The following is a 20,079-nucleotide window of genomic DNA, read 5'->3' as shown; positions in this document are numbered from 1 at the left end:
ACGGCTGAGTTAATTTATTTTTCCGGTTATTAAATGATTTATTAAAACATACTGACTTATCAAAAGACTGATTTACGGTTTCGGTCAGGTTATCGTTTAGATAGGACTGAATTAAACCAACCTAACAAGAAACTCCATTAACGAAAATTTTATTGTCTCAATAGTATAAAGGTCTCGATATTTGTTTGAACCTTGACTTATTTCCACACGCCTAATAAAGGGCGGCATAATTGATTGAAGCGACTAATATTAATTTTGATTTATTAGTTCGGATAACCACACAATATATAAGTATTATCTTTTTTATTTTAAAATATTTTTTAGATTTTAGATAATTCTTATTATTGTTAGTTATAATACATGAGTGCTTGCTGTATCCCTATATGTAAAGACATACTAATAATGAGTCTCGATATTATCATGGCAGTCAAAAATTCTCACACGCATAATAATGTTATTTTCTGATATTTGATTAAATGTTATTTAAAGGCTGAGTTAATTGTTTCAAGGCTAGGTAAATGCTATTTGAAGGCTGAATTAATTCTTTTTACAGCTGAGTTAATTTTATTTCACGCCTAATATTAATTTTGATTTATTAAATGCCAAGCGTGCCCTTTATCCACGTTATGAGGCTAGGTAAATGCTATTTGAAGACTGAATTATTTGTTTTCACGGCTGAGTTAATTTAATTTTCCGGTTATTAAATGATTTTATTAAAACATACTGACTTATGAAAAGACTGACTTACGGTTACGGTCAGGTTATCGTTTACATAGGACTGAATTAAACCAACCTAACAAGAAACTCCATTAACGAAAATTTTATTGTCTCGATAGTATAAAGGTCTCGATATTTGTTTGAACCTTGACTTATTTTCACACGCCTAATAAATGGCGGCATAATTGATTGAAGCGACTAATATTAATTTTGATTTATTAGTTCGGATAACCACACAATATATAAGAATTATCTTTTTTATTTTAAAATATTTTTTAGATTTTAGATAATTCTTATTATTGTTAGTTATAATACATGAGTGCTTGCCGTATCCCTATATGTAAAGACATACTAATAATGAGTCTCGATATTATCATGGCATAATTGATTGAAGCGACTAATATTAATTTTGATTTATTAGTTCGGATAACCACACAATATATAAGAATTATCTTTTTTTTTTTAAATATTTTTTAGATTTTAGATAATTCTTATTATTGTTAGTTATAATACATGAGTGCTTGCCGTATCCCTATATGTAAAGACATACTAATAATGAGTCTCGATATTATCATGGCAGCCAAAAATTCTCACACGCATAATAATGTTATTTTCTGATATTTGATTAAATGCTATTTAAAGGCTGAGTTAATTGTTTCCAAGGCTGAGTTAATTGTTTCTTAGGCTAGGTAAATGCTATTTGATGGCTGAATTAATTCTTTTTACAGCTGAGTTAATTTTATTTCACGCCTAATATTAATTTTGATTTATTAAAATTCACGTGAAATCCCAACCGTCGCGAATCATGTTTCGGCTTGAGTTGGCTGAATTATAAATAAGGTACTGAGAACAATCGGACTCTCAACAGTCAATTATTACACATTTTATCTATCTCTCTAAATCAATTATAGGCTGAGTTAGTGTAGATGAAATTTTTCCCTCTTCTTGAATTGCCTGAAGAAATTCAGGCGGTAGTGGTTGAACGTGCGGCCCGTAACTCCATCCAAGATCTCTTTGGCCTCAAAGCATCGTCGAGGTCGATGAAGGCGTTAGCAGAGAGGCGTGGGGTTTACCATTTCCTTGATGTCTTATCCGTTCCCTGGGGACTCAATATGCCTTCTGAGTTGTTGAAAGCTTGCTACGCTGAGGGAAATCCAAGCACGCTTTATATAAAGGGTGTACAGTTTTTGTACACCTTCGACTTTAAAGAAGAAGGGCTTTCTCTCATGAAGCGTGCAGCAGATGCAGGTTATGAGGGTGCTGTGTATACACACGCAATGACTCGAGCAATCTTTTGGGGTGAAGGGAAGTATTTATCTCGTATTCCAATAGAATCACTTGACAGGATCGGGAAACTAGTGCGATCTGTCAAATGGGGTTGGGGTTTGTGGCACACACCCGAGTTCAAAGAAAGAATTGCCCTGTTCATATCACATATTCTTCCAAAGTTCTACAGTTGCCAATGCGGAAATCCTGTGGAGCGAGACTGTCCCTGCTTGTGGCACATTGATGTCACTAAGGATGACAACATGTGTCCCCACTGTTTGTGGCTCAAAGAGATCGGCTTATTCTTACGTGAATTTGAACCGGTTAGCCTTTATAGGGACACAAGAAAATGGTGAAGATGTAATGTATCAGAACTTATCTTTTTATGTTATTTGTTATTCCAGTATGTATGTTATTTTCTGATATTTGATTAAATGCTATTTAAAGGCTGAGTTAATTGTTTCGTTGGCTAAGTTAAATATATTTGAAGACTGAGTTAATGGTTCCTAAGGCAACGTAAAATCTATTTAGAGGCTGAGTTAATTGTTTCTCAGGCTGAGTTAATTGTTTCTTAGGCTAGGTAAATGCTATTTGAATACTAAATTATTTGTTTTCACGGCTGAGTTAACTTAATTTTCCGGTTATTAAATGATTCTATTAAAACATACTGATTTATCAAAAGACTGATTTACGGTTTCGGTCAGGTTATCGTTTACATAGGACTGAATTAAACCAACCTAACAAGAAACTCCACTAACGAAAATTTTATTGTCTCGATTTGAACCTTGACTTATTTTCACACGCCTAATAAAGGGCGGCATAATTGATTGAAGCGACTAATATTAATTTTGATTTATTAGTTCGGATAATCACACAATATATATCCATATATGTAAAGACATACTAATAATGAATCTCGATATTATCATGGCAGCCAATTATTCCCACACGCATAATAATGTTCACGGTTTTCGATACTGGAATATGAACCGCAACTTTTAAAATAATTCTGATGCTGAGTATAACGAAAATTCGAGAAGGTTGAATAATATAATACCTATTTACAAAGGCGTGTTAAATACGAAACTTTACATCCCTACGACTCTGATATGCATAACGGCTGAGTTAGTGTTAACAGGGGCTGAGTTATTGATTAATAAGGCTGAGTTACGTTTGAATTAGTGTTAACGGGGGCTGAGTTCATTTTTACTTAGGCTGAGTTACGTTTGAATTAGTGCGAAGTTTTTATACTATAATTCATGTCCTTTGGAAAGCATCTATACAACTCTGATAAGGCTGAATTAGTGCGAAGTTTTTATACTAATGTGGTCGAATTTTTAAGAAAATAAACAAAATCTAATTCAAAAACCAAAATTATCAGGTCAAAACTCTTCAAACATGTCGACAAGAGCAAGCCAAACTCTAGTTATCATCCACTCAGGCTTATCGCCACCCTGCGCCCTACACCTTTTCAACCATCGCATTTGAGATCGAAACATCGTTCTGGCCACCAGATTGAAATGCGTCCATACTAAAAAAATTATGTCTCAGATCCCAAGTGTTTGTCCGCTAAAAGAAGAAGATAACAGAATATTAGAAACCCAGCGTTCCTTTAAACATATTACTGCTGTTTAATGGAATATATATACATAATCGGTGCTTACAGCGAGTATAAGAAACCAGCGTTCCTTAAAATGAGCAGGGATGAAGCGGTATGTCGGCCACTCATGAACCCATCCTTCTCGAAGAATTTTTGGATCGCCTGCGAAAGATCATGTAAAAATCTAAACCACGTAACAGAGGTTTTGTCAACGTAGACCCCTGGACCAGGGTTTAGAACCGGGAGGTTTTCCCGATCTGCAGAACTTAGAATGGCATTCACACTGCTGGCGAACTTTAATGACCAGCCAGGAACAATCTCCATATCCATATGGTTTAGGTTTTTATAAAGAGTGAATGATATTGGAAAGAGAATGAAAAGGGAAAATGGACATATATAGAGCCCAATGGAAATGCGAATAGTCGCCAAATTCAAAGAATAAAAATTCCTAGTTGCTATCTTATTTCCCCGCCAAACATCAATATTTATCAAACGTGGCGGCCGAGTTATATAGCCTATTACGGCTGATTTAATATTTGGGATTTAGGGTTTAGGGTTTAGTATTTAGAGTTTAGGTTTGTTTATTTAGGGATTTATGTTTAGGATTTGGAATAACGGTGTGATAAATATAACAAATAACATAAATTTAGTCTTAAAATGCGTTGTATATAGTTTAGGAGAGTTGTATTATGATCACACTCTATATCTACATGTAAAGTTTTAAGTAACTGCAAGACAACATATACATCAAGATCATGATCGATTCTAAACTCGTTAATTCAATAAATAAGAGACGTTCGGTTGATTATATATTCACTTATTAGGGAATGTTATAACCTTTTTAAGTATAAACATATCAATTATTTTAATTCAGGGTATGGTTTGAGTTATGGCTGAGCTATATCTAACGTAACGACTGACTTAATAAAATAAAACAACATTAAACAACTTAAGGTAATTGGAAAGTCTGATTGAAAATAACAAACACAGATTCATTTGGAAAGCTAATTGTTCTCCGCCCTGTTTCCTCCTTCATCGAGGATCTCTGCCGCCATCTTCAACCGTAAACCTTGAATATTTTTATCGTTTATCCCAGCAAAACTTACACCAAGCGCTAGACACTCCACAAACTCAACGCATACACCCCACAATCGCCAATCTGGGTGTTTTGTGGAGTGTACCTTTTGCTCCTCCTCCTGAATGCGAACTTCCTACTCGGGGTTCGGAGATTGGCAGGAATGTTTTGATTCAAAATATCGGGAAGCATAAACGTTATCGGTTTAAACTTTCAAGCATTTTCTTCTCACTTTTGGGTGTTACCTCTCCAATGATTGAATCATAGCAATCAACCTTCTCCTTCTTCAGATCCACGTGAAAAGCCACCCAGTGATTTCCGCCGGTTGGAAGACATCCGTACAAGTGATCCACGTGTTCATACCACTTCAAGTTTGTTTGAAAGTTACAGGGAAGCTTACCGTGTACAAGATTTTCATAACCATTCCCTGTGAACTTCATCATATTAGGTTTTATCTTGAACTGCTTGTAATCGTCAACCCACTTCTTCAAAAACCAAGGATCAATGAAGGCAATTCGCTTGGTCCAGAATGGGGTGGGATCTCGCATGGACCTCTTAATGAGGACGTTAATATACGCAGAGATATGCTACACAATAAATATTAACAAGTCAGCCGTAAACAAATATATAAGTCAGCCTTAATAGAAGATAGAAATCAGCTGAAATATAATGTAAAACTCTGTCGTAATTATAGACTTACATCATCAAACAACCATCCATATTGGCTATGCGGCCACGGTCTTTCAAGGATGAGTATGCTGTAGAAGTCACCCTCACGAGCGGCGGATCTTACAACTCTTTTCTTTGTTGGTGCTGGTGGTTTGGGTGGAATTCTCGAGATGTGTTGCATAAGTTTATCCAATACAATCGGATCAACAGGTGCTAGAGGGTCATATATTACTGATGAAGGCTCAACATTATTCCTCATGCATGTCGTTCCATTGTCTCCAATGTACAGAAAAACTGGTCTTGAAGAACTTCAGACAATGCAAACCCTTGTGGAGATAATTTAACCGTTTTCTCCCGATATTCCTTTACTATAGCAGATCTAATCAATTCCTGACTCTCCATAGGCGACTCCGGCAAGATTTCATTCTCCACCGCAAGAACTTCGTCGGTCATTACAGCAAATTCACTGTCCTCTACAGAATCTTCAACCTTGCATCTTTTTACATTGGCACGCGGTGTAGTTATATTCTTTCTCTTCTCATTATCGGCTTCTTGATTCTTTAACTCAGCCAGTTCTTCATTCATTAACTCAGCATGTTCTTGATTCGTTAACTCAGCCTGTTTTTGCTTCATTGAGGCAGCCGCTTTTCTCTTAGCGGCAGCTTTCTCCTTCCTCTTCAACACAGCCTCTGCTTGCACAGCTTTTTTCTTATCTTCTGCATCCTCATCCTTTATAGTACGGTTGCGCGTGGAGCGGCGACGTAAGTCTTCAGCCTTAGTTGCCTTTGCAGGAGAAACATATAGGAAATCAAGAACATTAGCACCCTCATCTTCAGCATGTGTTCCAAACTCCTTAGCCAAAGTTTTTTTCATCCCTCTCTCCTTATCAAGCTCGTTGGACAAATTGTTTCTAGGTCCCATATCCTTTCCAGGGGTTTCAGCTAACAGTGGACTACAGACAGACTTCTGCTGGGTATTAGGCTGCGGTGATGACAACGGTTCAGGTTGTTGGTCGGCGGCGACGTTTGAGAGGTTATCTTTGTTTTGGGGATTTTTTCCTATCCCCATAACTTTCAGACGCTCCTCCACTGCAACTTTCACCATGTCATCTATCGACTTCTGGTCCACCAATGGTTTTTTAAATCGCGCGTCCATCAGATCAAATTTTCTGGAAAGTTTATCCAGAGTACTCGCAATGGCCATCAGACTCGCGTTGTTCCCCGAATCTTTATTACCTTCTTCTTCGCTTGAACCCTTTCCCGTTGCAGCAGCTTTACCCTCATTGGTCTTAACTTTATTCTGCTTTTTAGTGGGTGGCTCAGCTTTCTTCTTCTTCTCGTTATCCTTCCCCTCCGCATTTCCATGCACTTCCCAAAAACCTTTTACAAATCTACCTGCATGTATGTCTGTTATCAAGTTAACGAGTTGTGGGTCGTCAGGTTGACACGACCATTCAGGAAACAACTCTTCGATTGACTCCTTCGAAACCATTCTCCTAACACGCACCTGTAACACCAGGGCATAATATAACTCAGCCACCAAATAAACACAACACTCAGCCATTAAGTCTAATAAATCAGCCATTTAAGAAATCAAAACGCAGCGTTACACCTTACCTGGCTATGTTGTTTTATCTCGGCAGACAACAAGTTTTCGAAATTTGCACGAGTACGCTTTCCACCCCATCGTAAAAGTGGAACGTCTTCATTATTCACCACTCTCCCAAAACACTCGCCAAAGCAGACGATGGATTCATACGCCCAAATCAATAACGCATCCTTTAGGCCGCTTAATGTGTATGACCCCCTGTCTGGAGCCAACGTTTTAATAGAGTCAATGAGAACTTCGTATGCAGTCCGACCCCATGGATACGACTTCATGGCTTCATCGTCAAACACTCTTTTGGCACTTTCAAATGGCACCCGAGAATTTTGATGCAAACAATAAAGTACCATGTGTTGAAGAACTAATAGCCCTAGCCATTTACGCTCTTAAAATGTCCAACTCGGGCAGACCTCTATTGAGTTCTTCAGTTCATCCAACGTGGGTCCCCTCCCAAGCGACACCTTCAGCTTCGCCCAAAACGGTTTGTATTTATCAGGATCAGGTTCAAAACTTTCTGTTGGCAATGGACCAGTGTTTAACCCAGTTATCTCACCAAATTCTACCAAGCTAAACCTGATAGGCTCATCAACCACCAGACTCCATATCTCCTTCCTATGTACTCGCAGCTGTCTACATAGTAGATAGTGTACTGTTCTACCAGACCACACGCTTCGGCGTTCAACTAGCCTAGCAACTACTCCAATGGGAAAGTTCACCAGTGCTTTCCATACATCTTCTCCTAGTGTTTCTATAATATGAGGTAAATCTCGTGAACGGAAATTGTGATTGATGTCTTTATTTTCTAGGTTAGAAGACCCTACAGGATAAAGTCTTGGAGGGTAACCCCGTGATTTAACATCAGAAACATCCATCTGAACAAATAAACAAACAATAACTCAGTCACGAAATATAACAATAACTCAATGAATATAAAAATAACTCTGCCACAACATTAAAATAACTCAGACACAACATAACAATAACTCAGAGAAAACATAACAATAACTCTGCCACAACATAACAATAACTCAGACACAACACAACAATAACCTAATCACAACTACACCCTAACTCACTCGAAACATAGCCCTAACTCACTCGAAACAACACCCTAACTCACTCGAAACAAAACCCCAAATCAATATTTAACGTCACGACATCCTACCGAAAAGATGAACTTGTAGATATGAATGCGGCGAAGACGATTTCGTACAAACGAACGATAACGATAACGGAGATCTCACAGTTATTTTTAGGAAGAGGAAGTAAACACAATGTCGACGACGATTTCGTATCCTTGCGGTTCCTTCTCCGTTTCCGACAATGTTTTTTTTTCTAATTGTTAGGTCAATCTGAGCATAAAAGTAAATAAAACTAACCAAAGGCTATTTATGTCATTTACCAGAGGTAACAAAACATTCTCGCTTTTATCAATTTGATTTAACGGCTGAGTTATATATTAATAAACGCATAGTTTTGTTTACATACGACTGAGTTAAAACAACTTAAAAGTTAATAAAGGCTGAGTTACATAACACGCGAAAGCTGACTTATGATGACAAAACATGACTAAACAGAGAAGTAGTAGTAGCAAAGTATCGCCATTCCAGCCACACAAACAACCACTTCCTCAAACACCGACTCTCACTCAAACATTCGCCTCCTTTTCTCTCAGATTCTGTCTTTACTCCATTCGCCAACCGAGCAACGTTAACTCGCAACTCCGAGATGTCTCTATTCATGCCATTTATCACTGCCTTAATATCTTCAACCTCTTCCACCAAGCACTCATCCGCCCATTTGAATAAATGACTCTGTTTTCACCAATGTAACCAGATCTAAGTATTACGTTTCCGAACATGGGAAATAAGAACCAGAACTAACCTTATGATATCCTTTTGCACAGCAATAGTACAATCTTCCTGGATTTGTTTCGCTTCCAGATGTAAAAATGTCAGATGGTGCACCACACCAACACTCTTTCGGCGTTCCTCTTTCCGTATTCCTACGTCGTCTGTAATAATTTCCTGAGGTGAAGGATGAGGAAGACATTGTTAAAATAGATTTCAAAGTCCTTGGAAACTAAAAATTGTTTTACTTTGTAAGAAGAGATACGACATCACAGATATAATACTATTAAATATATAAAATACAATATAATATCAGTGTCTCGATATTGTAAATGAAACATATATATAAAAACTCGTAATAATGAGTCTCGATATTATCATGGCAGCCAAATTTTCCCACGCGCATAATGATGGAACTTCCCATATACCGCCTCTTAAAATTAAATCGATGCTAGGTTATATAAATACAATGATGACTGAGTTATTTAATTACGATATGCCTGACTTATTTAAATAAAATGATCGCTGAGTTATACCTTAATTATATTAGATATGTGGCCGAGATAACATTCACAAACAGAAATAATGCGTTTCAAAATACAATTACGGCTGAGTTATTGAAACAAGTTATGGCTGAATTATATAAAATGTGTGGCCGAGATTACATTTAAACTAGTTGCGGCTGAAACATTGAAACAAGTTATGGCTGAAATAATGAAGTTCAAAATTCAGACACGAAAAGACTTTCAGGAACCAAAATTATCTGGACCGGACTCTTCAAACATGTGGCAGAGGTTACATTCAAACTAGTTGCGGCTGAATCATTGAAACAAGTTATGGCTGAAATAATGAAGTTCAAAATACAGACACGAAAAGACTTTCAGGAACCAAAATTATCTGGACCAGACTCTTCAAACATGTGGCAGAGATCAAGCCAAACGCTGGTTAGCATCCAAGTTGGCTTCTCGCCTCCTTCCAACCAAGTCCACCTCAAATGGCGCATCTGACAACGAAATAGACTTCTGGCCACAAGATTAAAATTACGCCAAACTGTCAAATGATGCCTTCGATCCCATGTGTTTGTCCGCTACGGCAAACAAAAAATACACAGATTACAGACCGATGGTATATATTAATATATATGAACAAATGTCGGGCCTTACAGCGAGTTGAAGAAACCAGCGTTCTTTAAAATGATCGGGAATGTCGCAGTATGTCGGCCATGCATGAACCCATCCTTCTGCAAGAATCGTCGGGATGACCAGGGAGAGATCAGTTAAAAATTTAAACCATGTAGGGCTGGTTGTGTCAAGCAAGTCACATGGACCAGGGTATAGAACAGGGAGGTTTTCACGATTTGCAGAGCTTAGTATCGCAAAAACACTGTTCTCTAACCTCTCTGAATTTCCAGGAACAATCGGCATGGCTTTTGATGGGGATAGAGAGATAGTGTTTAGGTTTTTTCTAGAGAGATAAAGGCGTAAGAAAGGTATTAGAGAGGGCACTATATATAGAGAAACATAGAAAGTGAAACGGCGGGAATTGAAATTTCTCAAAATTCATTTATCTTATTTCCCGCCAAACGACAACATTTAACAAACGTGGCGGCCGAGTTATATAGCCTATTACGACTGATTTAATATTTGGGATTTAGGGTTTAGGGTTTAGTATTTAGAGTTTAGGTTTGTTTATTTAGGGATTTACGTTTAGGATTTGGAATAACGGTGTGATAAATATATATAAATAACATAAATTTAGTCTTAAAATGCGTTGTATATAGTTTAGGAGAGTTGTATTATGATCACACTCTATATCTACATGTAAGGTTTTAAGTAACTGCAAGACAACATATACCTCAAGATCATGATCGATTCTAAACTCGTTAATTAAATAAATAAGAGACGTTCGGTTGATTATATATTCACTTATTAGGGAATGTTATAACATTTTTAAGTATAAACATATCAATTATTTTAATTCAGGGTATGGTTTGAGGTATGGCTGACTTTTATCTACCTTAACGGCTGCTTTATGAAGACGAATCGGCTGACTTATTAAATATTTTCCTATCTTAGGGTATGGTTTGAGGTTTGGCTGAGCTATATCTACCTAAACGGCTGTTTTATGAAGACGAATCGGCTGACTTATTAAATATTTCCCTATTTTAGGGTATGGTTTGAGGTTTGGCTGAGCTATATCTAACGTAACGGCTGCGTAATTTAAACAAGGTGGCTGAGTTACGATAAACAAATCATAACTTTAAGTCAAGTACAAAATATCTAGCCATAAGTCATACAAAACTCATCTTCATTCATCGCCAAATGACCCTACCAAACTACAACAACTTCCTTCATTGAAGACATCTGCTGCCATCTTCATTCTCAGACCTTGAATATTTTCATCCGATATCCCATCAAAATCTACACCAAGCGCTAGACACTCGACGAACTTCAATGAATACACTCCACAGTCGCCTCTCAGGTTGTTTTGTGGAACAATACGTTTTGTTCTTCGTCTGAATACAAACTTTTTCTTGGTAGGGACTCGGATATCATCAGGAATAAGGGCATTCAGAATCGCAGGGAGCATACGAGTAAGCGGCCCAAAGAAATTTAGCATTCTCAGATCACTTTCGAGTGTTTGCTCTCCAACGATTGAATCATAGCAATCAACCTTCTCTTTATGCAGATCCACGTGAAAAGCCACCCAATGATTGCCGCCAGTATTAATCACTCCGTACAAGTGATCTACATCTGTAAACCACCGCAACTTTGTCTGAATGTCTGTGGGGATCAAACCGTTTGCTAACCCCTCGTAACCACTTCCTTTGAATTTGACCATTTCCGGTTTGACTTCGAACTGCTTATAATCGTGAACCCAAGATTCAAGGAACCAAGAGTCTATAAAGGCAACGCGCTTGGACCAGAATGGGCTGGCATCTTGTTTGGACCTTTGAATGAGGACTCTAATATACGAAGCAATATGCTGCACAGATAATATATAACTCAGCTGTACCATACTTATAACTTAGCCGTAAAGTAAATATAACTCAGCTGCATACTTACATTTTGAACCAGCTATCCATATTCTTTGATGGGCCAAGGTCTTGGAGTGATGAGGATTCTGTAGAACTCAATATCCTCGTGAGCTTCCCATGTGGAATTTCCCTGATAATTTAACACAACTCAGTCTCTGCAAAATCTTTTTATTAGCTAAAATCAACGAAATGGTGCAAAAGTCCTTACTCGTGTGGCTTTAGGTGTTGCAAAAGATTATCCCTTTTAACCGGATCAACAGGTCCTAGGGGATCATATATTGCAGGTGAAGGTTCAAAACATTTTCTCATGCACGTCGTTACATTGTCTCCGATGTGGAGAAATGGTACAGAAGGACCAAATTCCGCACTCATTTGAGACCCATCTGGAGATAATTGAACAGCTTTCAGCCGATACTCCTTTATTCTTCCATACATTTTCCTTTCATCTTCCTCCACATCAGATTCCGGCCACAGTTCGTCTGAATACTTGGTGTTCTTAATTTTCTTAGTCGGAATGGGTATTCTTATTGTACCACTGCGAGTCCTTTTTGAAGCAGGAATATCCTTCTTTGAGTCATCCTCTTCTTGCTTCTTCTTCTTCTTCTTTAAATCAGCCTCTTCTTGCTTCTTTTTCTTCTTTAACTCAGCCTCTTCTTTCTTCTGCTTCTTCTTTAACTCAGCCTCTTCTTGCTTCTTCTTCCTCTTCAACTCAGCTTCTTCTTGCTTCTGCTTCTTCTTTAACTCAGCTTCATTCCTCTCCAAATCAGCCGCTAAGTTATTTCTTTTCTCTAAGCCCCTGCAACCGCGTCCGAATGGTGGTTCCTTACCAGGAGAATCAGAGACTAAATCAGCATTTGTTGCATCGGCATTACCAAACGCCGAATCCAAGTTCTTTTTCACCCCAGGAGCCTTATCCCTGACAACCTTCGAATTCAGCTTTGCTCCCATACCTTTCGCATCAGCTTTAGCAATATCATCTGCCAGATTCTTCTCAGATTGGCCTTTATCAGGGGTCTTTTGCGGTTGGCTGTCTTCGGACTGTTTATCAATAGGGGTCTTAGATGCAGGTTGACCACTATTGGAGTCCGGCTGTCGGTTGTCTTCTGAGACCATCACGTTTTGACCATCAGGTTGACCACTATTGGACTCCGGCTGTTGGTTGTCTTCTGAGACCATCACGTGTTGACCTTCAGGTTGACTACTATTGGACACCCCCAAAACTCTCAGACGCTCTTCAACTGTAGTTTTCACTGTATCTCCAATGGTATCCAAAAGGCCTTGGGAAAAATCTCCAAACTTGGTGTCGTATTCTGTTAATCTCGAGTCAAATTTTCGGTCCAACTTCTCGAGATGAGCAACTATGTTCAGCAGAACCGCTTCGCTACGACCCTTCTCCTTTGCACTCTCCTTCTCCTCTACAACAGCAGTTTCACCCTCATTGATTTTCACCTCCTTCTGTTTCTTACCTTTCTTCTGCTTCTTTGAGGGTGGCTCAGCCTCTGACGAAACTCCAGCCTTCGTTTTTTTGTTCTTCTCATTCGATTGCACATAAAAATCTCTAACAAACCTATCTGCATGTATATCTTTAATTAGGTTATCAAGTTGTGGGTCATCTGCTTCATCCTTCCACTGAGGAAACAGCTCTTCTAGACCCTCCTTCATCACCATTTTCCTCACACGCACCTACAACACAAAAACATAAATCAGTCATTAAAATTAACAACTCAACCATAAAATAATCCAATAACTCAGACATTACATTACAGGATTCATATGTCTGATTTAAACCTTACCGTTCCATGATCATTCATCTCCTTAGCTATTGTAGTAGCAAGACTTGCACGAGTACGACTTCCACCCCATCGCAAAAGCGGAATTTCGTCTGGATTCACTTTTCTGCCATAAAGCTCTCCGAACACTGTGACAGATTCATACGCCCAAACCAATAACACGTCCTTGAAGCCGCTAAGGGTGTACGACCCTCCTTGTGGATGCAACAACTTGATAGAATCAACAAGAAATTCATAGGCAGTCCGACCCCAAGGATAAGTCATCAGGGCGTCATCATCGAATACTCTTTTTGCACTTTCAAAGGGTATTCTACAATTATGATGCAAGCCATAAAGTCCAATGGCTTGAAGAAACAACAGCCCATACCATTTCCGCTGATCAGCACTCCAGAATGGACACTCCGTTAAAGCTTCTATAAGTTCATCAAACTTGGGTCCGTACCCAAGCGGCACTTTCAACAACTCCCACAACGCTTTGTAATTCTCTGGATCAGGTTCAAAATTTTCTTCTGGCAGTGGATTTGTGTTTAAACCCGTGATCTCACCAATTTCTATTAAGCTAAACCTGAGAGGTTGATCAACAACGAGAGACCAAATCTCCTTCTTATAGACTCGCAGCTGTCTACAAAGTAGATAATGTACGGTCTTACCAGACCACACCAATTTGCTTTCAGCCAGTTTAGCAATCAATCCAACAGGATACGTCTTCAGATTATCCCACACATCTATTCCAATTGCTTGTCTTAGTCGAGGGATCTCAGAAAAATTGCTATTCGTATTAATGCTTTTGTTTTCAAAAATAGAAGCCCCTTCAGGATAAAGTCTTGGAGGGTAATCCCTTGCTAGATCTTCGGAAACATCCATCTGATCAAAAAAGACATATATAACATATCAATGATAAATCAGAAGAAAGACATAAAATAAACAAGCCACAAAACATAACTCAGCCATCATTACATAAATAAATCAGTCTCAAAAAATACTAAATCAGTCACAATTACCTTCTATAAATCAGTCGTTAAGGATCCTAAATCAGCCGTAACGAATACTAACTCAAACTCAGACAAAACATATATCTAACTCACAGCATTAATTATACTCACTCAAATACTCGAAAAACTCAGAGCAAAACCTCGAAATATACCAGAGAATACGATTACGGAGATTTGAGGAGACAACCAATCTGAAGAAGAAGCTTACGGACACACGATTTCAGAGAAACGGAGACTAGAGAAGAAGATTACGGAGATTATTTCAGAGAAGCCGCTTTGCCGAGAAGAGTTGTAGTGAACACGATTTCGAAAACAGTTAGGGTTTAGTGGGAGAACAGTCTCGGAGAAGTTAATGATCGTCGTTTGATTTTCCTTCGTGTTAAGTGACGTGGTATCATTACTTCTGATGTGGATTTTCAAATTAAAATTAATCACAACTAAAAAAAATAATAAAGGGCTTAAACAGTAATTTACTAGGGTTCTAAAAACACTCTAGTTATTTTCAAAAGATTTGTATTAGTTTAGTCATTACCTCACTTTTTTGTATTAGTCTAGTCTTTTTCTCTTTATTTTATTCTTACGGAAAGAGGAATCTCAAATAAATTATGCTTAGCTATTGAAAATAGGGACTATAATCCTATATTGATTTAAACATAAACATCTAACCAATCTTTAGCACCATTTTAGATTTACAGATTGCAGATAGCACTAAAAATGCTAAAGCGGATCAACCTATCAACTACACACTTGCCTTGAACCGTATGAAGTAACCAAAGCTGATTTCCAACACTAAACCTGACATAACCGCTTGTCGTGGGGCTTTGTATACATGGGATCAGATTCTTCAGACAGGTCTTGAAGGTAACGTCTGGTTTAGATTATTTATCACATTTTCTCTCTCTAGATTTCGACCCTAGATTAGTTATAGAATAAAAAAAAATAATAATAATAAAAAAAATAATATATATATATATATATATAAGATCTATTGTTTAATTAGGATGAGTCTGAACATGACTTGGTGGCTAAAACCATTAAGGCTTGATTCATAAAGCCTCAAATAAAAGAGTTCGAAACGGGATTTGGAGGCGGCAATCTTCAAGGCTCGCTTTCGCAAAGAACTCTTGGATATAGGTCAAAAAGAAGTGAACAGAACTTAGTGGCAACCACCATTAAGTTTTGATTCATGGAAGCCTGTCCAATCTTGGTCACTGATCCTGCAATGGAAGCAGACTTTGACTCAAGAGAGAAATTTAGAGAGAGAGAAACTAGGAACTAACTTTTACCTTCAGCTCCAGATACCTGTCTGAAATCCTTGCATCTTGTGATCGATACTCCCAAGGTAAAGCATTCACTTTATACTTATGCTAAGAAATGAAATCAGTAAAGGGGATGTCAGACATGAATTGATGAGTTGTGTTATGTTAGAAATGGTTGCTAAGCTAGGATATTGCATAGTGTGCTTTTGTGATTAGGACTTTTTAAATGTGGTTGCAAAATTGCTGAGAAAAGATTTCTATGTTTTTAAAATCTAAAGTTCCCAAATATTTTCAAACTTCTTTTAGAGAGACTGCCTGTATGTTTTGCTTGAGGACAAGAAAAAGGGTAAGTCTGGAGGAGTTTATATACCTTGGATTTGACCCATTTTTATCCATGGTATATTATTATTTTACTATATATATATATATATATATGTTTTCTACTCTTCTAGGTATGTTTTCAGGTTCAGGTGCATTTCGGAGTAAAGCTATGACTTTGGAGCATTTTGGAGCATAAAGGACATTTCACCCGAGCTGACCACTTAGAGGTCGACGAGAGGAAGAATAATCGATCGATGCACATCAGTGCTGACGATCGATATCAAGAAATGCCTCGACAGATGATGATTAATGTCGATCGATGTACACAAGTACCATCGATCGATGTCGAGACACCAGACGCGACATTTTGGATTCAGCAGACTTAAAAACCAAGGCCAAGCCAAATTACCAAAATGCCCTGACGAGTTTTTAACCTAGTAGAATATATACTGCAAGTGTTTTTGACGGCAGGAGAGCTTTTCTTTTCTAGACCTAGTTTTGTTACAAGTTTCATTTAGGGGAGAAGATCACTTGTTATTGGAACTCTTTGTTTCTATTTCCTTTTCATCTATTCTATGAATTCTTATTTCTCTATTGATATGAATTGCTTTGCTATGTCTGAGTAGTTCAACTGTTAGATCCAGGGTTCAGATAGGTTTGTGGGATTAGCCCCAAACTATAGATCTGCCTTGTTGTGATATTCATGATAGATTTGTATTCATTGCTTGTTTTAGCCTTGCTAACTAGAACTTGATCATAGGATTGCATATTCAAGCATCCTTGTTATCCCATCCTGAAATATATCTATCATATTAGGATTGCTAGAGAGGGCTAACCGCCAATTTAGAATCTTAGTAGGGCATTTCATACTCGCGCATAGGCCTGGCTAGAACCCGTCGATCGATGTCCTCAATTGACAATCGATTGATGTTGGCAAAGGTGTATCGGTCGACGTCTTAATAGACTATCGATCGACACTCTCTTGTGTCTGCATCTAACCGGTGAGATACAAGATCTAGTCTGTTAACCAGTGGTACATGCGACAGCTGATCACTGAGTTAAGCGAATGAGCTCTAATATATCATGCATGCAACAGTTAGGCATCTATAGGAATTATAATCTCCAACACCTGAATAGTGGCCCTTCATCTAATATCATTTCCAACCTAAGTTACATTTTTCATTTACTCGCTTGTTACTATTGCTATTTCATTTAAATATTACAACCTTTAGAATTAATAAACACTAGATTTAATTGTTCCCTAGCTCCTTGTGGATTTGATCCCTAAGTACTACATCTGAACCTCTTTTGATGAGAGTAACACTCCTTAGGGTAATTTGAGTGGTATCATGCATCGTTTACTGCCATGATGGGGTTGTAGTAGTTGTTCTTCCAATCGTCTGAACTACAATCGACCAATTTTTCATGTGGTGTGTCGGTCGATTTCTGATGGCCCATGTCGATCGATGTTGCACTACAAGAAAACACGTCAGTTGCAAGGGAAAAATGCATCGCAATTCTGTTGCAAATCGGTTATTGCGAGGGTTTTGCAAGCAACCACATTCCCTCGCAAATCGCTCGTCGCAAATAAAAGTCACTCGCAGAACGCTCGCAAATTTGCAACGGAAATATCTTCCTTGCAAATTTGCAAGGCAACAAAAACTGTTGCAAATTTGCAACAAAAATGATATCCTCGCAAATATTTGCGACGGTTTAGTTTTTCCTCGCAAATTTGCAATTATTAGTTTCGTCGCAATTTTGCAAGGATTGATTTTCACGCAAATTTGCAAGTAATCTTTTTGTCGCAATTTTGCATTGGCGTTTTTTCCTTGCACATTTGCAAGGCTTGTTCCGTCGCAATTTTGCAAGTCATTTGCGAATAATAGCTTTTTCTTGCAGAATTTGGAATTTTATAAATTATTATTTAATTTTAAAATTCTTAAGAAAATTAAATTGCTAACGAAAATATATATTACTGAAATAGAAAAAAATTCAAGATTCATTACATAAACACATACAAAGAAGTTTCAAGTCATCAGAAAAAGATAGAAAACAAACTAAATAGCATCAGATTCTTCATCATCTCCAGAACCAGAACCATGAGACACGTCTTCAGACTGAAGAATGTCGGCCAAGGTAGAATCTTTGCTAGCGAGATAATGAACAGCGTTCAGCTTCGAAATTTCATTTCCCTGGCTCTTTATCACAAGAGCTTGATCGTCTATGATCTTCTTCAAACATTGTTCCTCAATACTGCTAAAAGGAAGCGAAGCGGGAACAGATCTGTTGGGGTCAAAATCGGTCACGAAAGAATCAATGTCTGAAAGTCCATAAAAATCGGTATGAACGTTTTTACGAAAAGTAATCTTCGTAAAGAAATCTTTACAAAGAGTCTTGCGGTAAAATCTTATTTGAATCTTGGTCGAGCCAAATACAGATTGTCCCAAGGCAACAGACACGTATCTAAACCAGCCACAGACAAGCTAGAGTATGGCGATCGGACCATGGACAAGCCAAGCAGGATCGCTACGCAGCGACCAAACATGCACACTGCTCGGTTGCTCCGTAGCGACTGAGCTCTAGCCAAGTTCGGTCGCTATGTAGCGACCGAGCACGCACATTGCTCGGTCGCTAAGTAGCAACCGAGCTCGATCCAAGCTCGGTCGCTAAGTAGCGACCGAGCTCGAGCCAAGCTCGATCACTACGTAGTGACCGATCATGCGCCCCGCTCGGTCGCTACGTAGCGACCGAGCATGCGTCCTGCTCGGTCGCTACGTAGCGACCGAGCTCAAGCCAAGCTCGGTCACTACGTAGCGACCGAGCACGCGTTCAGCTCGGTCGCTACATAGCGACCGAGCTCGAGCCAAGTTTGGTCGCTACGTAGTGATGGAGCACGCGACCGAGCACGCGTCCCGCTCGGTCGCTACGTAGCAACCGAGCACGCGTCCTGTTCGGTCGCTACGTAGCGACCGAGCTCAAGCCAAGCTTAGTTGCTACGTCGCGACCGAGCACGCACCCCCCTCGGTTGCTACATAGCGACCGAGCACGCGTCCCGCTCGGTCACTATGTAGCGACCGAGCTCGAGCCAAGCTCGGTCGCTACGTAGTGATGGAGCACGCACCCCGATCGGTCGCTACGTAGAGACCGTTACCGGGGACTAAGCTTTTACCTTTATTTTTCGGTTTAATATTTAGTCTGAGATATCTAACTTGCTTTGCTTCTTTGTTGGAACAGATGATCTAAGTTCATGACCAGTAGACATACTCGGAACAACGCACAAGGACCACTACATCAACTGACCAACGACGAACTCGCAAGATTATAAAGACAGAACCGTCAACAGCCAAGAACAATCGACACCAACATGGGGGATCACGGCAATATGGATGACCTCACTGCTGCGTTGGCACTAATTCAACAACAAATGCAGACTCAGCAACAACAGATGTTGCAGATGAAGTAGACCATCCAAAATCAGCAACAAGCTGCTCAAGAACAAGCAGCCGAGAACGCCACACGAGAAGAGCGTGGTGCTCTTATTGGGGAGCGAAACTTTCCGCGGAACTTCGCTACGAACCGCTCCCCCATCAACCCTCCACCATGTACTTGCCAAGATTATGAGATCAAATTTGCACTGATAGGTCTGGTACAGAAGAGCACGTTCAGCGGCATCACTTCAGACATTCCAATGGACCACATAGAGGCCTTTGAGAGAATCTGCAATTTCTCTCGCTCTAATGGAGTGCCACCAGATTATGTCAAATGCACGTTGTTCCCATTCTCTCTTGAAGGAAAAGCTTCTAGCTGGCTGCAATCTCTCCCAACCGGTTCTCTCACTACATGGGATCAGGTTTGATCAGCATTCATGAGCAACTTCTATACGAAGTCTAAAACCGCG

At 39.0% G+C, this 20,079-nt stretch overlaps 2 protein-coding genes across 2 annotated transcripts; both read right to left on the bottom strand.

The window, feature by feature from the left end:
* Positions 1 to 5,582: 5,582 nt before the first annotated feature.
* LOC106447795 lies at positions 5,583 to 7,207 on the bottom strand. The gene is made up of 2 exons (XM_048779040.1): positions 6,944 to 7,207; positions 5,583 to 6,833 (listed from the first exon to the last, which is right to left on the bottom strand). Exons 1-2 carry the CDS (start codon positions 7,205 to 7,207, stop codon positions 5,583 to 5,585), a joined length of 1,515 nt encoding a protein of 504 aa, XP_048634997.1.
* Positions 7,208 to 11,089: 3,882 nt separating this feature from the next.
* LOC106447794 lies at positions 11,090 to 14,473 on the bottom strand. The gene is made up of 4 exons (XM_013889760.2): positions 13,613 to 14,473; positions 12,544 to 13,502; positions 11,848 to 11,949; positions 11,090 to 11,747 (listed from the first exon to the last, which is right to left on the bottom strand). Exons 1-4 carry the CDS (start codon positions 14,471 to 14,473, stop codon positions 11,090 to 11,092), a joined length of 2,580 nt encoding a protein of 859 aa, XP_013745214.2.
* Between the last annotated feature and the right edge of the window lie 5,606 nt (positions 14,474 to 20,079).

Source organism: Brassica napus, chromosome A5, assembly GCF_020379485.1.
Source record: "Brassica napus cultivar Da-Ae chromosome A5, Da-Ae, whole genome shotgun sequence".
NCBI lineage: Eukaryota > Viridiplantae > Streptophyta > Magnoliopsida > Brassicales > Brassicaceae > Brassica > Brassica napus.
This window is presented reverse-complemented; position numbering and strand designations above follow the sequence as displayed.